General features: G+C 36.5%; 2 protein-coding genes and 1 long non-coding RNA gene across 12 annotated transcripts in view; 2 read left to right on the forward strand and 1 right to left on the reverse strand.

The window, feature by feature from the left end:
• rgs6 (regulator of G protein signaling 6) overlaps positions 1 to 9,113 on the forward strand; it is a 60,384-nt gene extending 51,271 nt beyond the window's left edge. For all 3 annotated transcript variants that reach the window (XM_077220402.1, XM_077220404.1, XM_077220403.1), the window contains exons 13-18: positions 1,438 to 1,548; positions 2,661 to 2,786; positions 4,045 to 4,231; positions 5,235 to 5,324; positions 6,388 to 6,441; positions 7,098 to 9,113. In XM_077220402.1, the coding sequence (XP_077076517.1) occupies positions 1,438 to 1,548; positions 2,661 to 2,786; positions 4,045 to 4,231; positions 5,235 to 5,324; positions 6,388 to 6,441; positions 7,098 to 7,148 (619 nt within the window). In that variant the 3' untranslated portion in view covers positions 7,149 to 9,113. The remainder of the gene's footprint in view (positions 1 to 1,437; positions 1,549 to 2,660; positions 2,787 to 4,044; positions 4,232 to 5,234; positions 5,325 to 6,387; positions 6,442 to 7,097) is intronic.
• A 1,876-nt stretch (positions 9,114 to 10,989) lies between these two features.
• The window catches only part of dpf3 (double PHD fingers 3), a 37,884-nt gene continuing 26,493 nt past the window's right edge, over positions 10,990 to 22,380 (reverse strand). For 3 of the 8 annotated variants that reach the window (XM_077221035.1, XM_077221034.1, XM_077221037.1), the window contains 5 exons: positions 21,300 to 21,437; positions 20,025 to 20,153; positions 13,234 to 13,346; positions 12,921 to 13,002; positions 10,990 to 11,827 (listed from right to left, as the gene is read on the reverse strand). In XM_077221035.1, coding sequence (XP_077077150.1) covers positions 11,760 to 11,827; positions 12,921 to 13,002; positions 13,234 to 13,346; positions 20,025 to 20,153; positions 21,300 to 21,437 — 530 coding nt within the window. In that variant the 3' untranslated portion in view covers positions 10,990 to 11,759. Of the gene's footprint in view, positions 11,828 to 12,920; positions 13,003 to 13,232; positions 13,347 to 14,896; positions 16,644 to 20,024; positions 20,154 to 21,299; positions 21,438 to 22,380 lie in introns of those variants that run through there. The other 5 variants (XM_077221038.1, XM_077221036.1, XM_077221039.1 and 2 more) reach the window with 3 other exon arrangements.
• Positions 13,218 to 14,304, forward strand: LOC143729688 (uncharacterized). The gene is made up of 2 exons (XR_013200046.1): positions 13,218 to 13,290; positions 13,796 to 14,304. It is a non-coding gene; the product is annotated as an uncharacterized LOC143729688 (long non-coding RNA).

A 22,380-nucleotide genomic window follows, 5' to 3' on the forward strand; every position in this document is an offset into this window, starting at 1 on the left:
CATGAAACTCAAATTTTTCTCAGCAAATGTTAATACATGCAATTAATATTAAGTTATTTGAGGAAAAAAATATGCTTGTTAGGGATGGGAATCATAAAGAATTAAATGTTTCCAGTTTTGATTCCTCTTAACGATTTTGGTTCCTTAATAGTCCTATTTATTATTTTGAAGTACTTGTAAGTTGTAAGTAAATTCAGTGTTATTGCCGAGTAGTGAGATCATTTTGATAATAAATAGCTTTGAAAATACCTTTATGCAAGAATTGCTTTAGAGACAACATTTAAGGCCCGTTCAACATCAAGGATAACAACAATAATAATGATAAAGATATAGTTCTAAAAATCATTATAAATGTAAAAAAATAGCAAAGTCCACACCACAACTATAACAATAACTGCACAGAGGAACAATAGTGTTGAAATCACTTTCAGAACAATTATTTTCCAGCTGATGAACAATCTTTTTTTTTTTACAGCCAATCAGAATCCATCCAAATTTAAGGAGCTCGAGCATGTAAAGCGGCAGATGACAAAACTGCAGTGTGCACTTAAAATGAACAGACATTATTGTGCATTGGTGTGGAAACTAATAGTTATTATTATAGTTATCTTAATAGTTATCGTTTTTGGTGTCAACGGGCCTTTATTGCAATCCAGTAACTGACCTTAACTATTAGACTTAAATAATAAACTGACAAAAAGTTTGGAAACATGTTTCATTCTTTCTTATTGTTTTCAGATTAGACTGTTTTAAAATCGTACCTGTTTGTATCTTATAATCCAACAGTGTACAAAACAATAGTCATGGAAGCAGCTGCGTTGGTTTAAAACAAGAGAGAGCGAGTCCACGATACTGGAGTTATGAATTAAATAACTGTATTAGTTTTAGTTTTAATATTTTTTAGCTTACCAAATGCAAAATTTCCACGAAGAATAACCGTTCCTAGCAAGCGTATAGCGCTGCTGACTTCAGTAACCCAGATGAGCCTGTGTTATATGTGTTCAACGGTTGTTATCGAGGAATAACATGCCACTGGATGGCGCGATTGACCAATCAGAATCAAGCATTCCACAGAGCCATGTAATAACTATAATTAACTTTGTAACTACATGTCAACTAACTCTCAGAGTAATAGTGGACTGTTAGTAGACTGTTAGGTTCGGGTTAGTAGACAAGTTGACATTTACTTGCAAAAATACTTATAGTGAATAGATTGTTTGTTGGGAGACCATCAAAATAAAGTGTTAGCAGATATTAAGCAGACAGTTTATATACTCTAATAACTGGTAGCTGAAATGTTGTTGGAAAGTTACTAATAGTTAATAGAATGTCTAACTGTAACTAAACTTGTCCCTCAAATCTGATTGGTTGATTGGAATGTTGTTCCAGTACAATAATATTAAAATAGAAACATGATTTCATACCTTTTTCTTGCAGATTGATGAGTTACACTGAGCAGTATCTTGACTATGACCCCTTTGTGGCAGTACCAGATCCTTCTAACCCCTGGATCGGTGATGATATCACTTTCTGGGAGCTAGAGGCTAGGTATGAAAACCTAAATATCACATCGCTCTTTTTAGATTTCGCCCTTCTCTTGTCAGGTTTCATTAAATGATAGGAAGAGGATGCAAGAGGTCTCAATTGTTAATTGTCCGCCTTGTATCTTCTGCATTAAATTGATCAATTTTTAGATTTTCATTTCTTAAAAAACTTTTGTTTTTATGCTTCTTTTTGGTTTTAATTTAAAGTTCTTGTGTGACTGTAATTCTGTTACTGTTCCCTACTCTATTTTTGCTCAACCTGAGGTCCATCCTAAAATAACATACAGGTCTGCTGACAGTTCCTCAATTGTAGACAAAAATCTCACTGGAAAAAAAAACATGGCAAGTGATAAAACTAAATGTGCAATGAAGATAAACAACTGATTTTAAGTCATATATTTCGCAACTTGGTTTGAAAATATATAGGGAAACTGTAGTTGAAAACATAGGACTGTGAAATTGAGAGCGGGAAGACTGATTTGATGACTTCATTCGCAGAGCGGGAGTCATGTTTCCATAGTAACACTGACTACTCTGATTGGTGGACCTCTTGTCTGGATTGTGACTAATGTAGTACCTTGTTCTGAACATCTCAAGTAGTTCAATTCTGCCAAAGTCCTTATGTTGTTTTGAATTACATAAAACACTGCAGGTTCCTTCTTCTCTGTTTGCCTGAGCCGTTTACACAGCACCTCAAAGATGCCCTGACAGGAATTAATAAATACATCCCAAACACACACGCTCATCCTAGAGTTTCATTTCTAGTTGTTCACAATGTGTCTCTTGTCACTTAATTATGCAAAAAGCGGTTGATTAATCGACCTTATTAAGTTAATTAACAGATATTGAAATTAAGCTGAGCATTCCTGTGGAGCTTTACATATTGTTACTTATTCAAAGACTAATATACAAGATATTATTAGACATGATTAAGTGATCTTGTGTACACACACAGTCTCTTTCTCTCTTTGTTTTATCTTTGTCTTGTTAATATGACAAACAATGGTACATTGTGCTGTCAAAGCAGTAGTTGCTGTCAGTAGATATCGGAAATAACAATGCAAGTTAAATAAATAAAATACTGTCTTTCTCCCTCCGTCTGTCTATCTGTCTCAGTAAGGACCCGAGTCAACAGCGAGTAAAGAAGTGGGGCTTTTCGTTGGAAGAGGCTTTGAAGGACCCAGTGGGCCGTGAGCAGTTCCTTAAATTCTTGGAGTCCGAATTCAGCTCCGAGAACCTCCTGTGAGCCCTTCATCACCATATTCCTTTCATTTGCACTTCTGTGACATTTTCCCCTTTATGCTCATCCCTCTCTTAGCCTCCCACTCTGCTGTTAATGACTTGCACAAAATGTAGCAGAACAGGAAAAGCAAAAGGTCAGACCTCAACCGCAGAGCTGCGCTTTAATATCGCCAATGAGAAAGCGCGAGTAAATTCACTGATGGTACACGATGATTACCACATCCAAAGCCTGATCACTGATGCATTGTGATAAGCTAATGCAAAACACGGGCATCGTGGGGCAAATGAGGCAGCGGTGGGCCCCAGGAGACGCCCAACCAGGACAGCGAGGCCCCGGAGGGAGCTGTAGAGATAATGCAGGTCACTGGAGCCGTAAAGTGACTAGGCTAGAGATAAAATGCTGCTTGTCTCCATGCATCTCTCATCCCTCTCTTTCTCTCGCATATCCACGTATCCCCCAGCTAGGCATCTAATAGCCTCTGTGGGGGCTGTCTTATGTTTGCCAGTCTGTGAGGAGAGTGAAAGTGATGTGTCCTCTTGACTGCCTGACTCTTCCCTGGGCCCATTAGGCCCTAAACCACTTCTACACTGCAGAGATCAATATAGCTACAGAGCAAGTGTGATATGAGAGAAGTTTCCTCTATCTCTCTCCGTCATGGCAAGCTATGAGTATGCTAAGTGTGTACTGACTTCAATAATTAACCTGGTGTTTGTTACTAAAGAGTTTGGGAATGCCATTGCCATCAGCGTTGTAAAGAGGTTCCAAAAGTAACACTCACCAAGTGCTGATTGGGAGTAAAAATTGGCTTTAGGGAGTGAACATGGCCGTGGAACAGCAACATAGTGCATGATTTAAATCAAATTGCCGGAATGTTAGTCTGTCATTCACTTGTTTACCATAAAATGGCTAAAGGATTTACACGAACTTAACACGTATGCAGTATTCCTTGAGATATTGAAATCGCTTTTGAATGTTTTTCACTTTTGAATTCGCATTCACATGTAATCTGTGTAGAGGGAGCAGCGGTACTGACCACACATTTTACAAGATGAGATATTTGTCAATGGAGCTCGGGATCTGTTCCGCACCAAATCCTCCAACATTGTCCTGTCAGTCATCTCACCTCTCCTTAGTTTATAACTGTAGCGTCCGTCATTCAACTGTACAATAAAACTACATGTGTTAATTTGATTTGTGCCATCCCCCCATTACCAATACTTTATATACAGCTGACAATTATTATTGTTTTCTCTTTAGGTTCTGGTTGGCTGTGCAAGATCTGAAGAGCCGCCCCCTGCAGGAAGTGCCAGCTCGTGCTCAGGAGATCTGGCAAGAGTTTCTTGCTGAAGGAGCTCCCAATGCCATCAATCTGGACTCGCATAGCTACGAGCGCACCAGTCAGAATCTAAAAGACGCGGGCCGCTACAGCTTTGAAGATGCCCAGGTGAGTAATCTGTCTCAGGAAGCTGGGCTCAGCCACTGATGCCTTCATTTCCTTTTTACTATTCCCACACCCATTCGACACTTCTGGGGAAAATGATCCCACTATATGAAGTTAATGAGACATCATGACATATCTAACAATTGAATTTTTTTATTTTATTATTATGTTCAATAACCAATGTGTGAACGCATAACATTTTTACAGATGATTGAGGGCTTTTAGGTCTTTTGATGGATGGAGGGAGTATTAAAGCTGCACTTAGGGACAAGTTGTGCCCAAGGCAGAATCTTTTTCATTTTTTGAATTGATGAGGAGGAACTTAAAGGCTTTGGGCTATTCGGGGGGATTGATGTTCAGTAATGCTGATAGATCATCTGTTCTTTGTCCTTGTCCTCATGTTTTTGTTCAAGAGAGTTTGCCTTATGTCTGTCTCCTTCATTTATCTACATTTACATGGTTGATGAAAGAGACAAAATAACAGGCATTTGAATGCTCAAGGATCAGGGAAAATCTCTTTGGAATTATGAAATCCATTTTATTCCAGAAACTGTCACCAACTACAAACTTACTGCTTTCAGAAAATTTGAAGCAGAATAATTGAAGAATGTTAAAGAATTCATGAAATTACTGCTCAAGTAATTACTGAGTCTCTCGAGATACTTGCTAGAAGTCTGTCAAGGGGATTACGCTTAATTGTGAAAATAATGTGTGAAAATAAAGGAAGAAAAAAAAATGCACCTTAAGTAAAACATTACTTTTGAAGTAGCAAAGTCTCGCTACTACTGCTGCAAGATATGCCTTATCAGATATAGATTGATACTTCCTTTGGGAGAACCTGCAGATTTATTTCTGTTTGCATATGTGAAGTTATGATTTAGATAAGAAGCAGGATCATGAGGACAGAAAGATGGTTTTTAGAAGATTCTTGGCTGATTCTCATTACTTTGCAATGAGGCACTTTTCTTTCGCCTTCCTGTCAGCCTCCAATGTTTTTCTCTTTCAGGACCACATCTACAAGCTGATGAAGAGTGACAGCTACCCTCGTTTCCTGCGCTCCAATGCTTACCAGGACCTCCTGGTGGCCAGAAAGAAGGTTTGTCTCAATCTTAAATTTTTCTCGTGGCAATTTCTGCCCTGTGTAATGAATCTGGATAAAAATTTCTGCATATTTTTTTCCCAGTACTTTTTCACATACCCTTAGCAAAACCCTCACAACAAAAATCAGTGCATCACAGGTATGCTGTAAGAAAAATATCCATAGAAAAACTGTCATTTTCAGCTAGGATATTTTCCATTAAGTTTACAGACAAAAACCTAATACAGTGCGTAATAAAAAAATAATAATAAAAAAAAACGAGGGAAACACCTGTAAAAAGTCAATACAGAATTTTTTTGAATCAACACTATTATTATTTACTTTTTTTGGTTTGTTTCTTGGACGTTGGTGATGCATGCTAATCGTTAGCCAAAAGATATATGTATTATTTTATTTTATTTTTTGAACCGACCACACAAAATGAAGATCTAGAAAGACAACTTAAAAGTAAAATCTCATTTTTGTTGTTGTTGTTTTTGGTGTTCCAGCAGAAATTCCTTCCTAGTCAGTTCTTGACTTCAGGGACAGTATTTCAGCCCTTAGTTTCATTTTGACTAAAAACAAAAGTTCTGAATGAAAAGATTTCAAACGAGTGTTAAATTTTCACTTATTAAAAAGTACTAAGCCAACTTATCTTCTAATGGCCAACTTAAGCCGGGGACACACTTTAACAACTGTAAGGCCGATTATGAATGTAATTTGATACGACTGATCATGCCCTAACGGAGTCAGAGACAGTTGCGTTCAGTCAGTGTTCACAGTCAATGTTTAAAAAATCTGCTCCACTGGTGGAAACGGTCTGTAAGTGTGTTCAGTTCAGTCTCAGAATGTTTCAGCTAGTCGTTAAGTGTGTCCCCGGCATTACTCTACTGCCAACTTATAATGGCTAAACATGGGTACCGTTGTGCAGTTGAATTTTGTCTTGCCCCAGCCCCCCCCCCCAGTGTGATTATATCCGATTAACATTAATTGTCCTGAATGTTTTTGTACTAACACATGTTAACCTGGTTTTGTGCACTGTATCTTCCCCTGTTCCCCTCCATTAACCTGGGCTCCACAGCCTGAGACTGAGCAAGGCCGCCGCACATCCCTGGAGAAATTCACTCGCACTGTGGTGAGTGGCACCTGTTGTCTAGAAATAAGTCTGCCTTAACAATCCTTTTTTAACTTTACCTCAAAGTTCTGGAAGGTGGTCAGATGTGATCACAAGAAAATGGGATATTTTCTGAGAAACATGTAACGGATTCAATAGGATTTCACCGTTGTTTTTATTTTTACGCGGTCACTGGGTAGATTTTATTTTAATTGCTTATTTCACTGGATAGTGAAGTTAATTTGATATAGATATATATATATATATTTAGATATAAATCTGCATATTTTAACATAGTTAAAATTTTAAACATAGTTAAAAAAGTCTTTTTTTTTAAATGTGTTTAATTTCACCCACCCCTGTCTTTGATAATAATGTAAACAAATAAATACATTGTGTGTTATAAATTATTTTATTTATTTATAAATAATTGACGTTATTTTAAAATCGGAACATCAAGAATTTATGTTGATTATAACATAAAAACATATCATAGAAATGCATATAGTACTTGCAATTTATATTGTATTTTTGTTTATGAATTTATACAGTTATAAAGTAAAAATGTATGTGCCGTTATTGTATAAATTTGCTGATGAATGTTATTAGTCAATTGCAAGAGCAAAATACGTTTTTTAACTGAATCTTTAAAAAGAGTTTTTTAAACTGTGTTTCAGGGCAAGTCTCTGACAAGTAAACGACTGACAGGTCTCATGCAGTCCTCCTGACGAGTCCTGGCTTTTCAGGAGTCCACACCCCTCCAGAGAAATTGGGGTTTTTTGGGGTGGAAGCATCGTGGCCACGGCGGGCCATGTGTATGGGCCATCCTCTCTCCAAAACCCACCCGAACACCGCACAGCTACCGACTCTAGATGGCAGCATGCAATAAGTTCAAGAAAATCTCCAAACGGCCACAGTGTTGTCTGCGTCTATTAAATCAGCGACTGCACAGACTGCATACATGAATGTCAGATTTCCAAGTACCATCTAGAGAAGCATTATACGTTTATATGATACCTATAACCAAACTGCAGAAAGGACAGGACTGTCTCGCTGGATATCCATTTAAAAACGTTCATTGTCAGATTTGAAAACAAGGTGTGCAGTAATCAGTCCGGTACGTCAACGATTAAATCCGATGAAGCGAGGATGTGTCTCAAATCTTCAGAGCATTCCAAAGGAGTGAAGAACGTGTCAAGGGCTTTCAGTGACTGGTTAAGGTTTGCACAGAACTTTTCGTTGTGTTGAACAGTCACTGAATATGAAGAATGAATGTGGAAGCGAAGGGGAACAGAAAAGCACATTGTTATTATTCCTGCCATTTTGAAGAAACTAGAATTATTTATTCTGTGTCTACTGGATGTGTTATACTCCCCTATTAGCACATGATACTTCTAACTGAGATAAGAATGATGTAGAGTGATACCTTTTAGACTCAGTTTTATTGAGGAATAAAGAAATACTGAGCTGGACAATAAGTGTTAGTGTTGTAGGATGATTCAGAGCACAGAATATTGCTTTTGCACAAGTGAGGAGCACTGGATGCCAGAGATGCTTGGTCAGTATGTGTCCTGAACAGCTTTAATAACAAATAACCACATTAAATGATTTAGGAGCATCTATTGAGGCATATTCCACAACATAAAAATGTAGAAATTATGGCATACTGAGTCAATTATTAGATTGACTTGGCAGAAATGTATGGGATAAAATGTAAAAATTGAGATAAAAAGACATAGTCATAAAAACAGAAATGACTAAGTTATACACAAAAGATCACAAAAAGTCTAAAAATAAATTATGACTCATAATTTCAACTTTTTATCCCATAATAATGAAATTGGGCTTTCATAAGCATCTGATATTACTGTATGTTTGAAACCAACACATTGGTTCTTGTCAGCAATGTTTGTCTTTGCTTTAATGTAAGGTATTGTAGATTCAATGTAGAATGTAAGCGCTTCATGTCGCTTAGTGTCGGTATAGTGATTAGTCTGATGATGATGATGATTTGCTCTGAGCACAAATATCTGGGGATCACAGCCCTTCACTCTTAACATATCAACAGTAGACAATGTTTTTGTGGGATTACCATCTATTAGAAAAGTATTTGTGCAGGACATCGAGCAGCCAACCAATCTGCATACAATGTTCCAGGAAGCAGCATCACTGCCAGAGACACATAGACTTGAATAACATGAGTTCTCTCATTTGCCCACAAGTTTAAAAATGGTCAAATTGCAGAAAAGAAATGTGTTCGGTTAACATATCCTCTAGACATTTTCAGGTAGTTGATTTGACTCATAACTGTACATTAGGTTTAAATGGAATGTATAGACTTTGCAGCAATCCTGAATATGGAAGATTGTGTGTAGAATACTTAACGTGGAATATAACTTAGAGGCACAAGTGCCATATTCAGCACAAAACTATGCATGGGATATTTCTAAAGACTTTTATTGCCTTTAGGTTTTTTTTGTTTTTGTTTTTTCATTGAAAAAAAGATGAAGACACATCAGGTCAAGATAATGGAAAGGAGGAACTGAAGTCCTGAGACCTTCAATAAACCTTCATTTGGAGAGCTCAAGAATGCTTTTTCATTTTTCTATGCTCGGACCATTTTGTCATGTATTTTTAGTTCAAACTGTGCGTGATGGTCCATTAAACATCTATTAAATGTTTGTTGTGACATATATGGCTATATCAGAGAACTGTGATTCCATGAGCTACATTTAACTTAAATAATGTCAGTAAAGCTGTTGGGGTAGGATTTTAAGAAACCGAAGCGAGATATCAGCACTAAATGGATAGAGAAAAGGTGGAGTCTCTCAGCTCGTCTGTTAATGTGTATGTGCTGCTCTCTAGTGGGAAGCATGAGCGGTAGGCTACAACCAATTTTGTTTAAAAAAAAACATTAAAATTAGCAGAGCCTTGGATTTAATTATCTTTTTATTACATTTTACATTATTACAAGGATAAGAAAAAGAAAAGGGCATAAGAAATAATAAAAAACTAAGTACAAAACGATTCTCGTGACTGGAAAAGATTAAAAAGTATTTAACATTTGTGTTTGTATTACAGGTGATTATATACAAGAAATGTCATTGTAACAGGCCATGACACAAATTAATTGTGTGAGTGATTATCGTCAAAGCTGAGCTTTTCTACTCTTGGACTAGAAGAAATCCGTTGGTATTGAAGGACTCTCCACTTCAGTTGAAGCTGCTACTTAACTATATCGTTTTTTTTTTTTTTTTTTTAAGGGATAGTTCACCCAAAAATTAAAATTCTATCATTTACTCTCCCTTGTAATGTTAGTAACCAAACAGCTGATATTACCCATTAACTGTTTGGTTTGCGACATTCTTCAAAATATCTTTTGTGTTCAAGCAGAAGAAATAAATTCATACAGGTTTGGAACATTTGAGGGAGAGTAAATTATGACAATTTTAATTTTTTTGGGTTAACTATCCCTTTAACCCCCTTTTAACCACAGGCAACGAAATATTTAACACTTAAACTTTAGAAAGGAAGACATCACTATTTAAATAAGGCGCTTGTGTTCGCCCAATCGATAGCCTATCTTTGCAAATATCCAAAAAAGAACATTAACCCAGGATTTACATTAGTACAGTGAGAAATCTAGAAACCTGAATACAGTGCAAAACATGAAATAAGATAACCCGGGAATTAGAATGGCTTAACAATTTTAAGCGTGAGAAGTCATACTGCATCAGCTGTCAGTTATTTTTCTTTTCTTTCTATTCTAAACAAAAATCATTAACAACAAAAATTATATTCCAAAGGCTTACCTATAGATAAAGAGACTATAAAACATCATAAAAACTACTTTGATTTTGGAACCTTTAAGAAATTGCTCTCTCCTTTTTACTATATTCATGCCAATATCTCATTGGCAAAGAATCATCTGCCAAAAAACAAATGTAAATGTAATGTAGATGATCTTTGAAATAGACAAAAATGCATAGCTAAAATATTCAACAGATCGCCGGATCTGGAGAGTGTTGATGAATTGGCTCTGAAAATAGAGCCTCTAATGTATTATACAGGTGAAGGAGCTGGGAATGACATGAGAGAATGTCCAGATGGAAATAGAAATGCTAATATATCATGAGCAAAGAAATACAAAATGGAGTGAACAGATGTTTCACTCAGAGAGGTATGAAGGACTCCAAACAGGCGGATGGAACAATAGAAGGTTCTATGACACAAAACTAAAATGTTCCTGGAGCATAACCAGATATATGTCAGACACAGAATAACATGAAGATTTGAACAGTCAATGTTTTCACATTTAATAGTTAGAAAATAAAACCTAAAGGGAAAAAAGCAGGCTTGAAAAGACAATAAAACGCATGCCAGTATTGTCATTGCACAAAGAAAAGCATTAGGTGTTTTTGAATATGATGGCTTATCATGTAGTTTACCAAACCAACCACGCGATTGTCTACTAAATTATATATATATATATATATATATATATATATATATATATATATATATATGAAGAACAAATAAAAAAACACATTATTTTCCAGTCCTGATAATAGTAAAAACTAAATGTGCTACTTTGATACATGGAATTTTTTTTTTTTTTTTGCCATTTAGATGAAGATTGCTTTTACAATAACTCTTAAATACTAAGCTCTAAATGTCTACCTGAATGATGATCCCAGTAAGAAAGATGAGCTTCTAATCACATTTATCCTCATATTTCTTTCTTTGTGCAAGCCAAAAGTGTCTTTGCAAAAAAAAGAAATCCTGTGAGCTTATCATAAAAACATGATTAAAGTGAACAGAAACCAAATCAAATGAAAAGGGTTCTGCTTTATACCACTGGTGTGTGTCTCTGGGTAAGTTTATGTTGCTTTTTATTACATACAGATTTACAGTACAAACAGCTTGTCACCGTGATATTGACTTTAAAATATGCTATTTCTTAAAGCTTGTTTTGTCAATCGTAATTTCAAAGAAATAATGCCTTAGAATCACAGCTCAGGAGATTTTTGTGTGTACAAGAGGTTCATTATCACTTCATTCAATCGCAATATAGTTTTAATGGTTTTACTATTTAACTAAGTACTTTTCATATAAATATGAGTTGTATTTCTAAGCGAGCAGACAATCTGGACTCAATCCTGCCTTTGGATTCGCTATGTTTGTGGCCTGCCGATTGCCTAGACTTGATTGAGGAAAATGTTTGTAACATGGAGGTAGAGGAAATCTCCACTTCACACTACAGGAGGAAAACTACCTAGGAAAACAGGACGAACATCCATCCTGAGTCTGCTGTGCGTGTCTGTATGGGACCTTAACGCTTATGGCTCTCCGAAACCAGATGCCTTATCCTTCAGCAGATCAAGACACAGATGACAACTCCAACTTCCTGTGGATGCAGATAGACAAATGTAAAGGGCTAGATCAACCAATGATCGAGCAGTTCTCTGACAATAAAAGAACAACATGGAAACAAACAGGGTCAACAGCCAGGAAGAGGATTAAGGATGCATGGTGGAAAAACAGTGGAAGAGGTAGAAGAGGCTAAGATTGTAGATGTTTCTGATGAAATAAGGGTCACCATAGTGGAGCATGTTCTCAGTCATGACCTTAAGGCAGAGGCGGGTCGAAAGGTGCAGTCGGATGTTGGGAGAACAACCGTGTCCTCAATCATTCAAATGTTTGTAGACAGAACAGGTACAGTATGTAATCAGACAGTGTTCACTATACTGTAATACTGTATACTTGCTGTAATGCTAGATTACAGTAGTCCACTTGTATTTTACATTATACAGTAAATATACTTTATAGAGACATAATGTAAAACAAACACACACACACATACATATATACAGTGTGTGTGTTTGGTGTATATATATATATATATATATATATATATATATTTTTTTTTTTTATTCTTTATATCACATTTTAATTTGTTGACAGACCAACAGTAAAAGTGTGACTGTGAAACCTGTCCAATCTCTTGCAATCAATATCCCACACAGAAACAGAGCAATTTGTAGATTTGTACTGTTGACATGTATATATGCCAGACAGATAAAGTCCAGTCTTGCGAATTTTCAGTCATTGTCATCAAAATCGTATCCATAGTTTACTTCTAAAAATTCTGACTATATTGACAACATCTTGTTTGTGAACAATGACACAAGGGCTTGTCATTCTGATGGCACTGATGTGTTCACTGACATAAACACTTTTGAGAGATGAACTAAGGATTTTGAGCAAGTTTCAGGCTTTTGCAGGCGTGTGTGGTGCGGTTTGTACGAAATTGTTTTGAGAAATGCACTTACTGGTTTGAAAATCTTAAGGAAGATTCGAGAAATGTACCAAAGGGACTGAGAAAAACTGTCAGACGTAAAATATAACAATCCAACACAACACTATGGAATTGGAACTATGCAAATGATTAGTGATTTTTCGTATATATATTGTCATTAGCTGCAGTGAAGTGATCTTACCCTCAGGTGGCTGTGTCATAGGAGGCTTGAGGCAGTACATGTGGTATCCCCGATCACAGTCATCGCAGAACAGAAGCTGATCCTACAAGAGGACGGCATCACCAAGCTGTTAACTCTCTCTCACACACGCTCAACCATATGAGCAGGCTGGCATATCATTAAAATATTAGCAACGTGCTCTGTCCGTAATTTCAAATGTACAAGTAAAGAGTGCTTTGGGAATCTTGTTTGAGATGCTGGAAATAATATAAAAACTATTTCTTTATGCTCACACACTATTTTATATGTCCTCCATTAGGATTGAAACACTCACATCGTTCTCCGAGGTGCCACACAGACTGCAGGATTTACACTCGATGCACTGCCACTGGTATGTTCGCACAGCCTGCATCATGTTGTCTGTGAACTGCAGACATGAAGGATGGCCTGGCGGAAGAGAAAGATGAGAGAATAATCTGACGGAAAGAAGTGTAGCTGAACTCAGACATTAACAACTATTAGATCATTTTCGGATGTACTAAGCAAGTTGTTAGAGAAAAACACAAATCCACATAAAATGTCATAAGACTAATCATTAAATAGTTTATTAATGTAATTGATGTACTTTAAGTTGGATGGATGATGGACAGATAGATATAAATGGATGGATGAAGATAGATGGATAGATCGATGGTAGGAGATGAACGGATAAGAAACAAGTGATTACGCATGATTTGTATGAACGAACGAACAACAGTTTCCTATAACAGCTCCACCTTCTGTTCTGCCCTCCATACACACAGAGAGGGTGAGCACAGGTTTGGAAAATGCCAGATGGTTCTGTAATCTCTCATATCTGCCTCTCTTTTCTCTCTCTCTCTCTGTCTGTCTTTTAGGGAGGTGTCATTTCCTCAATGAGACTGTGAGAACAGCAGGCTCCTCTTGCTTGGATGCTCAGTAGAGCTTGTGCAGTTTTCCCAGTTTGGAAAGCATGTGGGGTCTTGGCTTGAAGTGGGATGTTATGTGAAGCTCTTTCCCTACAAGCGTTGCTACAGTACCTCGTTCCTCTTCGTGGATCTGTCCCTGGTATGCAGAACTGTGTTGAGTACATTGTCACATTATGCCGACATGCATCTTTTACCTTGATTTATTTCCTGCAAGTGTATGGAAATATGCCTGATGTTGATTCATCAGTACATCATTATGTGCATCAAAATTCCGATATGAAAAATTTTATCTATAAAAATTCTAATTAACTAATTTTTTATGTCTAATATTTTGATAGAATGCTCTAAGTTGCATTGAAACTATAAACTACAATGGCCCCAAATCATTTGGTCACAAGCAACAAAAATGTGTGAATGTCTTTGTGTAATGCAATAAAGTGGAATTTATTTTAAAGAAATATGGGACACATTTTTCAAACAAAACATTTCACAAAAGTAAGTTTGCTAGGTTTCAATGTATAAAACAATATACTATTCGAAATAAAGGCAATTTTGTGACACTTTTGTTTGTAAGACATTAGTGAAACATCCATTTGAACTTTATGGGAAATGACTTCATGCATCCACTTAATTGACCTTGAACCAGTTAAAAACGACCCAAAAAAGTGGTTAGTTCTGAAATGAGTGTTAGGATCATTTACTTGCAGAATTAGTTTGATATTTTATGGTCTGGTTTCACAGACAGGGCTTAGATTAGACCTTAGTTCATAGCTTTAATAAACATGCCTAAGAAAAAACATTACTCGTGTGCATCTTGAGACAAAACTATGGCACTGACATATTTTAAGAGGTCAGTGCAAGTTTCAGTTAAAACTGCTCAAACATGCATTTTAGTCTGGGACTAGCTTAAGCCTCGTCTGTGAAACCAGGGGTAAATCTAATGTAGTGTCATTCAGACATTTGTAAGTGTTCAAATACTGTTTGAGGTCACTGCATATAACATGTCCTCTGTTTCCCTTCCTTGAAACAAAATGAACTCGGAGTAACTCATAAAAAGAAAAATGTTTAATGTTTTCAGTAACAAAATCCAGTGAAAGACTTGCAGGCTGACATTTGGAGTACCAGGACTCAGCAGCGACCACAGCAGGGATGACAGGTTGCATGAAGTGTGTTCTGTGTGGTTTGTGCCACAGGTCTGCATGACACAGAAGCAGTTACAAGCATCATCTCTAGCCATGTTGCCCTTTGGCTTAGTATTAAATGAAATGAACTTCAAATGTTAAACAAAGTTTAGACATTGAAACACTGGGAGAAACGTCATCAAGAGCTGTTTAAGAACAACTGGTTTAGCCTGCAACAATTTGTGGGCTTATATACATTATACAATATCTTAATAAATTATATTTTTGTTTTCAAAAATTATGCCCTGAAATAGAGACAAGATCGAAAGCATTAATACGGAACATTTTTCGCAACAGTTTGAATTGAAAAGTGACACATGAGTTCACCATAACAATAAATAAAGAGCTTTTAAAGAGCGAATATAGCTAATTTTGTTCATACAAAATGGATACAATGAAATTTCCCCATATTAACTGGGTGATGTCCCTGTGACTAATGTGTATTGTGCCATTTATTGCATGTATTCTGCATTCTAGTTCACATTTACTGCATTTCCCATTGAATGTAAGAAGCTTATGTGCTTGCAATCCAGTGTATTATTTGCAGTTACACGTACACAGTCAATCCTCAGAGCTGGATCTCTTAACAGAGGTGAATGGTCCAGATTTTATTTGCAAAACAAAGCCTTCATGGGAATCATTGCACATATGCTACAATTGTACCCCTTCTTGTACCTGTTGTTTAAGGAGAGTTTCCTGAATAGTAAAGGGAAGTTGCTCCAAAAATATGAGTCAGTCCTTTTTCTTCTTTTTACTCAACAAAACTAGGGAGAGGCCAAGTATCATGTATCCTCCAGTATACTGATTTCAAATGTCTTTTTGTTGTTGTAGCTGTCCTGAGAAAGGAGGAGAGATGGACATTTAAATGCCAACTGGCTCTTACCTCACTGCAAACTGTCCTCCCTTCCTTGTGGATCCAATCAGGGCCAGGCCTCAGCCCTTTCTGCCTTCTCCTGATCCCTTTCTTTGCAAATATTGTATTTAACCAGACGTAGGATCAAAAAACCCTCTTCACTGTCCGACCTAGACACATGTTGAGTATTTTCTCCTCCTTGAGGTTTGAAATGATGTAATGTCTATTTCTAAAGTTAATTTCCACATAGTAGGCATTTTATCTTACATGGCGATGTGTAATCAACGTCCACACACTGGGGAACGTCAGTGTTTTCCATTTCGAAAAACAAACAGTCCCGAAGTAATGGCTCCTCTGTCCGATAACTAGCACCTCTCAGTATACAGAAGTGAGAAGCAATAAAAACAACATTCCTTAATTTATAAAAGGCTGCAACTTGTCCTTTGAAAGCAATTCCTGAAGTTAACTTTGTGTCTGGAGTTGTGGATCCATTATGCATGCTGCTGCAAAACAACAGGAAAAAAGGAAAAGAAAAAAACAGGCAGCAGACACATGCCGAAAGTTTCTCTGATGCTGTTTTCTTGAGGTTTCTCCTTTGTCTATCTGTACTGAGGTGAGCCTGTGCTGTCGTCGGACAGAAGCCCGTCCAGGTCGTCCTCCTCAAAGCCGTGAAAGGTGGACGCCTCGCTTTCTGACGTGTCTCCGAACATGTCCAGAACTCCACCCGTCCTCCTCTTCGCCCTGGTCCCAGCGACGCGATCAGCTGACATGCATGACGGACATATCAGCATCACAGTGGAAACACACACAAGTAACACTGCAGTCAGCTAGGACTCACACTCCTCTGAGCTTGGACAACTTGCAGTACTTGCAGTTACTCATACATTAAGGTACCTAGGCTTGCATGTCTGATGCCCTTGCAATTGCCTGAATATATGTGTATCATTGGTTGTAGATAAAAGCACCTTAATAGCTGTATGTGAATCATAAATCTTTTAAAGGGAGAGTTCACCCAAAATGAAAAGTCTGTCATTATTTACTCCCTTAATGTTGTTCCAAACCTGTATGACTTTCTTTCTTCCAGGCTTTGATGTAATTAATGACAGAATTTTAATTTCTGGATGAACCATACCTTTTATCAAAATACTTTTATATTTTGTTTTACTGAAGAATACATCATTTGGTCTCTCCCTGAGCTTGCTATACCATTCGATTATGAGAAGGCAATGGATCACACAGCCAAAAAAGAAAAAAAAAAACAAAGTATGGAAGCATATGAGCAAAATGAATATGAGAATATTTTGTACATGTGAACTTGGATAATTGATAATGCCCTAAACAGTTAAATTTGAGCATGTTAAGAGTTAAATAATTTTAGGAAAAATACATGTGACCGTTCCAGGACCATTTGCTAGCAAGAGTAAAACAAAAAATGCAAAACACAAGCACTCGAAGAGATGAACAAAAAGGCAACGTCACATTTAAATGCTCATTCTCATCACTGCAGGATTTGGCTCACAGATCTACACTTACAAACACAATGCACATTCTAAATGCAAGCATGATAAAATTATTTTTTAAAGACCGGAAATAATTACAGAGAGCAAATGTTTTCCGCCACCTTGTAAACTTTTCAAATCGACCTAAGCAATCTAAATTAGTCTTATGTTTAGCTACTTATATCTAATCACACACGCACTCTTTCACTGTAAAAACTAAAAGCATTGTGTTCACACTCATCTTCAGTGAACATTAAGCTCCGCCTTATTTGATCTGATTGGTCACCATTTTGTTATTGACGAGGGCTGTTAGACCGTTGAGTCAGACCAGCCTAAAAATGTACATGTCTGCCATCCTAACAATAAACAGAGCGATGCATAATGGATGGCAGCATAAAGAAATATCAAATATTGGTGAGGTCTTGTCACCCTCAATGCCTATGGTGTTTACATCCCTAATGTAAGATGCCTTTGGACTTTATAATTTTGGCATCAGCCTTGCAAAAGGGCATTATTTAATGTGTTCTTTTGCTTTAATAGAATCCCATTACACTCAGAAAGCAGTTTGATAGAATAGCCCCTGCTTTCTCCTTCCGTGTGTGAATGGTCAAAACAGTTTTAACAGAAAATGAATATCAACTAGATGATTTTTATTGAAATGTCTTTTTGTACGGCATTAAAATCTTGGCAGAAATATTTTATATTAGAACGAGAAAATAATGCAAATAAACAATAATATTTTTATCTGTATTTTTTTTCCATGATTCTACATTTTAAGATAAAAAAGTTAAATATTATTGCTAAGATTTTTTTGTTGTTGTTTTGTGGCACAAAATATATTTAAGTAAAAATCAAATAGTAATTATTCATTTTCTCAAGTCACATGCAGGATAAATCCAAAAGTTATTAAGTGCAGTCAAATTGTGATATTTGTATTACGTTACTGATTAAATTTAGGAAGTAAATTATACTGTCCCATCTCTGCTCACATGTTGCTTTTAATGCAACATGTTTCTAAATGTTGCAAGAATTCACGAATAAACACCAAGACTGCAACAGTTAAACAACTGTATGAAAGCAGTGGTCGACCGATATATATCACCATGGCCAATATATCTACCAATATTTGCCATTTTTAAATATCTAGTAAACATTTTATTTCTCAAACCGTGCAGACTTTGTCAAATCCAGCAGTGAGATCTTCTGAAGTGAAGACGCACGATCGACAAACTTTAAACCTTTGATTTCAAAATAGTCTGCATTATATCCAGTTCACTATGTGCTGTATTTAAAATGAGTGTTTCTTTGTCTTTATTTAAAAAATATGATTCCCAGTGTGCACAAACTTACCAGATTACCGATTGTCCTGTTGGTAACAGTGTTTACTTCCTTTTTATTCATTTTTTTAAATTATATTTCTAATCATTTCTTCATATTTTTAATTCATATTTCTTTATTTGTGAAAATACTGCAATATGATTGCATAATTAAGAAGTTGCCATCGAAATTATAAGTCATTTTTATAAATTATAATTTATTAAATATTAAGTAAAATATAAATATATCGGCTTTATATCGGCCACCCTGCTCTCTAAGACATCGCATCGGCCATAAAAAAAAATCTATATCGGTCGACCACTGATCTGCATATTTCTGAACCCACTGTGCTAATTTCCAGGGCACAGATTAAGCCTAGTCTGGTTTTAAATCACTCCTAATGGCAACACTGCATTAAGAAGACTTTCTAATAGTATTAATCTATGTCTTGGAAATCATTTCAATATGACACGGTTGTGCCGTGCCAAGCCAAACCCAATCACACTCAGCGAAACTCCATGAAACAAATAGACAAACATGCTCTAGCAAAAAACACGAAAAGATGGGATATGCACAAACAAGCTGATGAAATGTGCTATTGATGCATGGCATGATAAAGCATTAAAATGGGATTTTATATTTTACTTTCGATGGATACATATACACTAAATTTCATGGACTCTAATTTGAATGTGCGAAAGCTTTTTCAGATCAACTCAAAAATATATTAAAATAATTATTACAATTGGTATCATAATTTCTAGAAAATAAAATATAAATGTTATACGCATGACATTTCTATTTATATATAAAAGCTAAATGGTTTTTCTGTTGTCCAATGTGTATGTGTGTAAACCCTCAAACTTTTTCACATTAAATCCCCTTAAAAACAAGAATGATGTGTGTATAATGATTATACATTTCTGCTTCCTTTAAATAGAAGACTAACATGACTTCAACTTAATACGTCAATAAAACAAATATCTATGCGCTTTGATTTGTCAAAGTCAAGGTTTTACTGACCAAATATACTGTACCTACTGTAATCTGGCCCATTTTAGAGCATCATTACATTGATTACAGAGAGAGAGAGAAATCTCTGAATACTGTCTTTGACAGCTTTTACTGTTTGTTTGTTCTGGCAATACATTTTAAAAATATTTCTTTTGAACTATTTCTATTGGCTATGCCATAGTAAAAATCTCCTTCAGAGTGAGAATAAGGCTAGGTGGAGGTGAAACTACCCTACTTAATCTAACATGAGCATATACTGTAACTGTAACTGTAACTGTGAATAATAGAGAATACAGTTAAGTGAATGGACTCACCAGAGCGACCGCAGTCTGAACAGGAAACCAACTCCTCAGCCTGGCCTGTCTTCCTGTTAGAGCCTGAGTCTCCCAGACAGAAGTCACAGTAGTCATTAGGGATGATCGTGCCATCAGGACCTTTCTGTGCTGTAAAAATAGTGCAAATTAAAATAAAGGGAAGAGTTGAAAATATGACAAGATTTTTGTATTGAAAAGTATCAATAGAAAATATTTCCATTTAATTAAAATGAAACATCTCCATAGATATTTGTGTGTAATGTATTACATGTGTTTCTGAATATAAAAATGTCGATACAATGAAGAGTATTTGGTCTTGTTTTAAATGATTTTTTTCCGTTGTTGTGCTTCTTCTTGTCATTTGTTGGTGCTTTACAAGCAGGATGTGGCTGTTGTTCGGTGAGGTTGAACATTTTTAAGCTCTCAGCGTCCCCCCCAAAAAACGGCAAGTTGCTCTGCGCTCAGCGTGAAATAGGCCCTGTCCCAAATGGAACCCTAAGCCCTCGCGAGTCCACACTTTCATGACGGAATGCCACTTTGGCCGTCGGGTATAGGTCTGCCTATATCGGCCACAGCCATTGTAAGTCCACAAGACCACATGTGCACATTAAGTGTGCCAGTTGGGACAGGACCATAGGAGTGCAGCACCACGCCACGCTGCTGTCATTTTTAAATATGCGGTGCTCCCATTGAAAACAACTGAAAAAAAATGCTGGCCTTAGGAAAAAACTCTTTGGTGGAAACATGGCCTAAATGATGTCTGGCATAGGCCACCAGAGAAAAGTCAACAGACATGCCAATTTTTTATTTAATATTTCGAGGTTACATTTTTTTTTAAGGAAACATATGCATGGATGAATTGTTCACAATAAGATTATTAAAAGGATAGCTCAAGCATGTTCGCTTGACGTGTGAGAACCAATCAGGTTCATTCTCGTGTTACGCAGGATGTTTGAGCTTCTGCAAGAGGTTTGTTCTCGCGCGTCAAGCATGAACGAAGATGAACAAAAGTCTTAGAGGTTTGGAATGACATGAGGGTGAGTAATTAAAGACAGAATTTTCATTTTTGGGTGAACTATCCCTTTAAGATTCATTCAATTCTTGCTGGCATTAAGATATCTTTTTTGGCACAACACAAAGCAGAGTACCTATAATGGGCTTAAAAACAGCAATGTGCTGAACAAACATCTAATGGCTACATGGTATGTTGGGTGCTGGAGCAGAAGCTTAGATATTAAAACATTTATTTTACACTTAAAAGGAATATTAACTTACGTTTGTGATTCTCGTGGTGGACAGGAGGAGACTGGGTGATTTCAGTTTCTCGTTCTTCTTCACCCTCCTCTTCAGCAAGGTGAGTATGGGCATAATGGTAGCTTAGTCCAGGGCGGTTTTTGTAACGCTTCCCACAGACTAAGATAAAGAACATTGGTTACAATGAGATACATTTTAGTGGCAAACAAACACTTCTCATTTAGGCTCAAACTTATTCTAATATCAAGCAGGGACTCTAACAAATATCTAAGGAATTCACAAAGCAACTAGCAGTGGAATCAAAGCTCTATCACAAAGTCTACACCGCATGTTCTCAGCCAGAGAGAGAGAGACATGTGGGGTGTTTAAGGCACAGTATTAGCACTGCAACCCCACAGTATGTCTTCATGAACACCTATAGGTACTCCTAAAAGGCATCGGCCAGTAAAGTGCAAGAGTTCAAGGAGTATAATAGGTGAAGTGACCTTTTTAGAGCAAAACTATATTAATTATATATTGAATGCCACCTTTGTTGAATGTGGTCAGAATCTGTCTGATAAATCTTAGGTGCATTTATATCTAGTTTTTAACATGGTCAAGTGCTATCCGACAGTGATCCGATCACTAAAAACAAATTAATGGCTATTAGTTTACAGACATGGCATTGGGATATATCACATAACCGCATAGCATTGAAGTGTTTAATGGATAGAGAATACAAATGGCTTGCTGTTATTGAAAATGTTGGCTTAGGTTGTCATATTATGTAAACCTCAGCACAGAAAAGATGCAGTAAACATGTCAAGCATCTGTGGGTTGCAGACTGCAATACCAGCAAGGTAAGCACAATATTTTCACAGTAATAAATTCTCTCACTTCAGATCTATTAAAAAAAGGGATGAACAAACCATACAGGAGGAAAGCAAGATGTACAGTATCTAAAGAACTATGAAACGTAAGAAACTAAGAAAGAAACAATTACATTTTTCTTTGATTTTTAAAGACAACCATTAACCATAACATTTTCCTGCTTAACCACAAAGAGGGGTGTCTGTTCGATTTTAAAGGGGGGAAATGTAATAATGTTTTTCCTTTTTCTTTT

The sequence above is a fragment of the Siphateles boraxobius genome, unplaced genomic scaffold (genome assembly GCF_051911475.1).
Source record: "Siphateles boraxobius isolate OS27281-9 unplaced genomic scaffold, OSU_SipBor_1 8, whole genome shotgun sequence".
Classification (NCBI taxonomy): domain Eukaryota; kingdom Metazoa; phylum Chordata; class Actinopteri; order Cypriniformes; family Leuciscidae; genus Siphateles; species Siphateles boraxobius.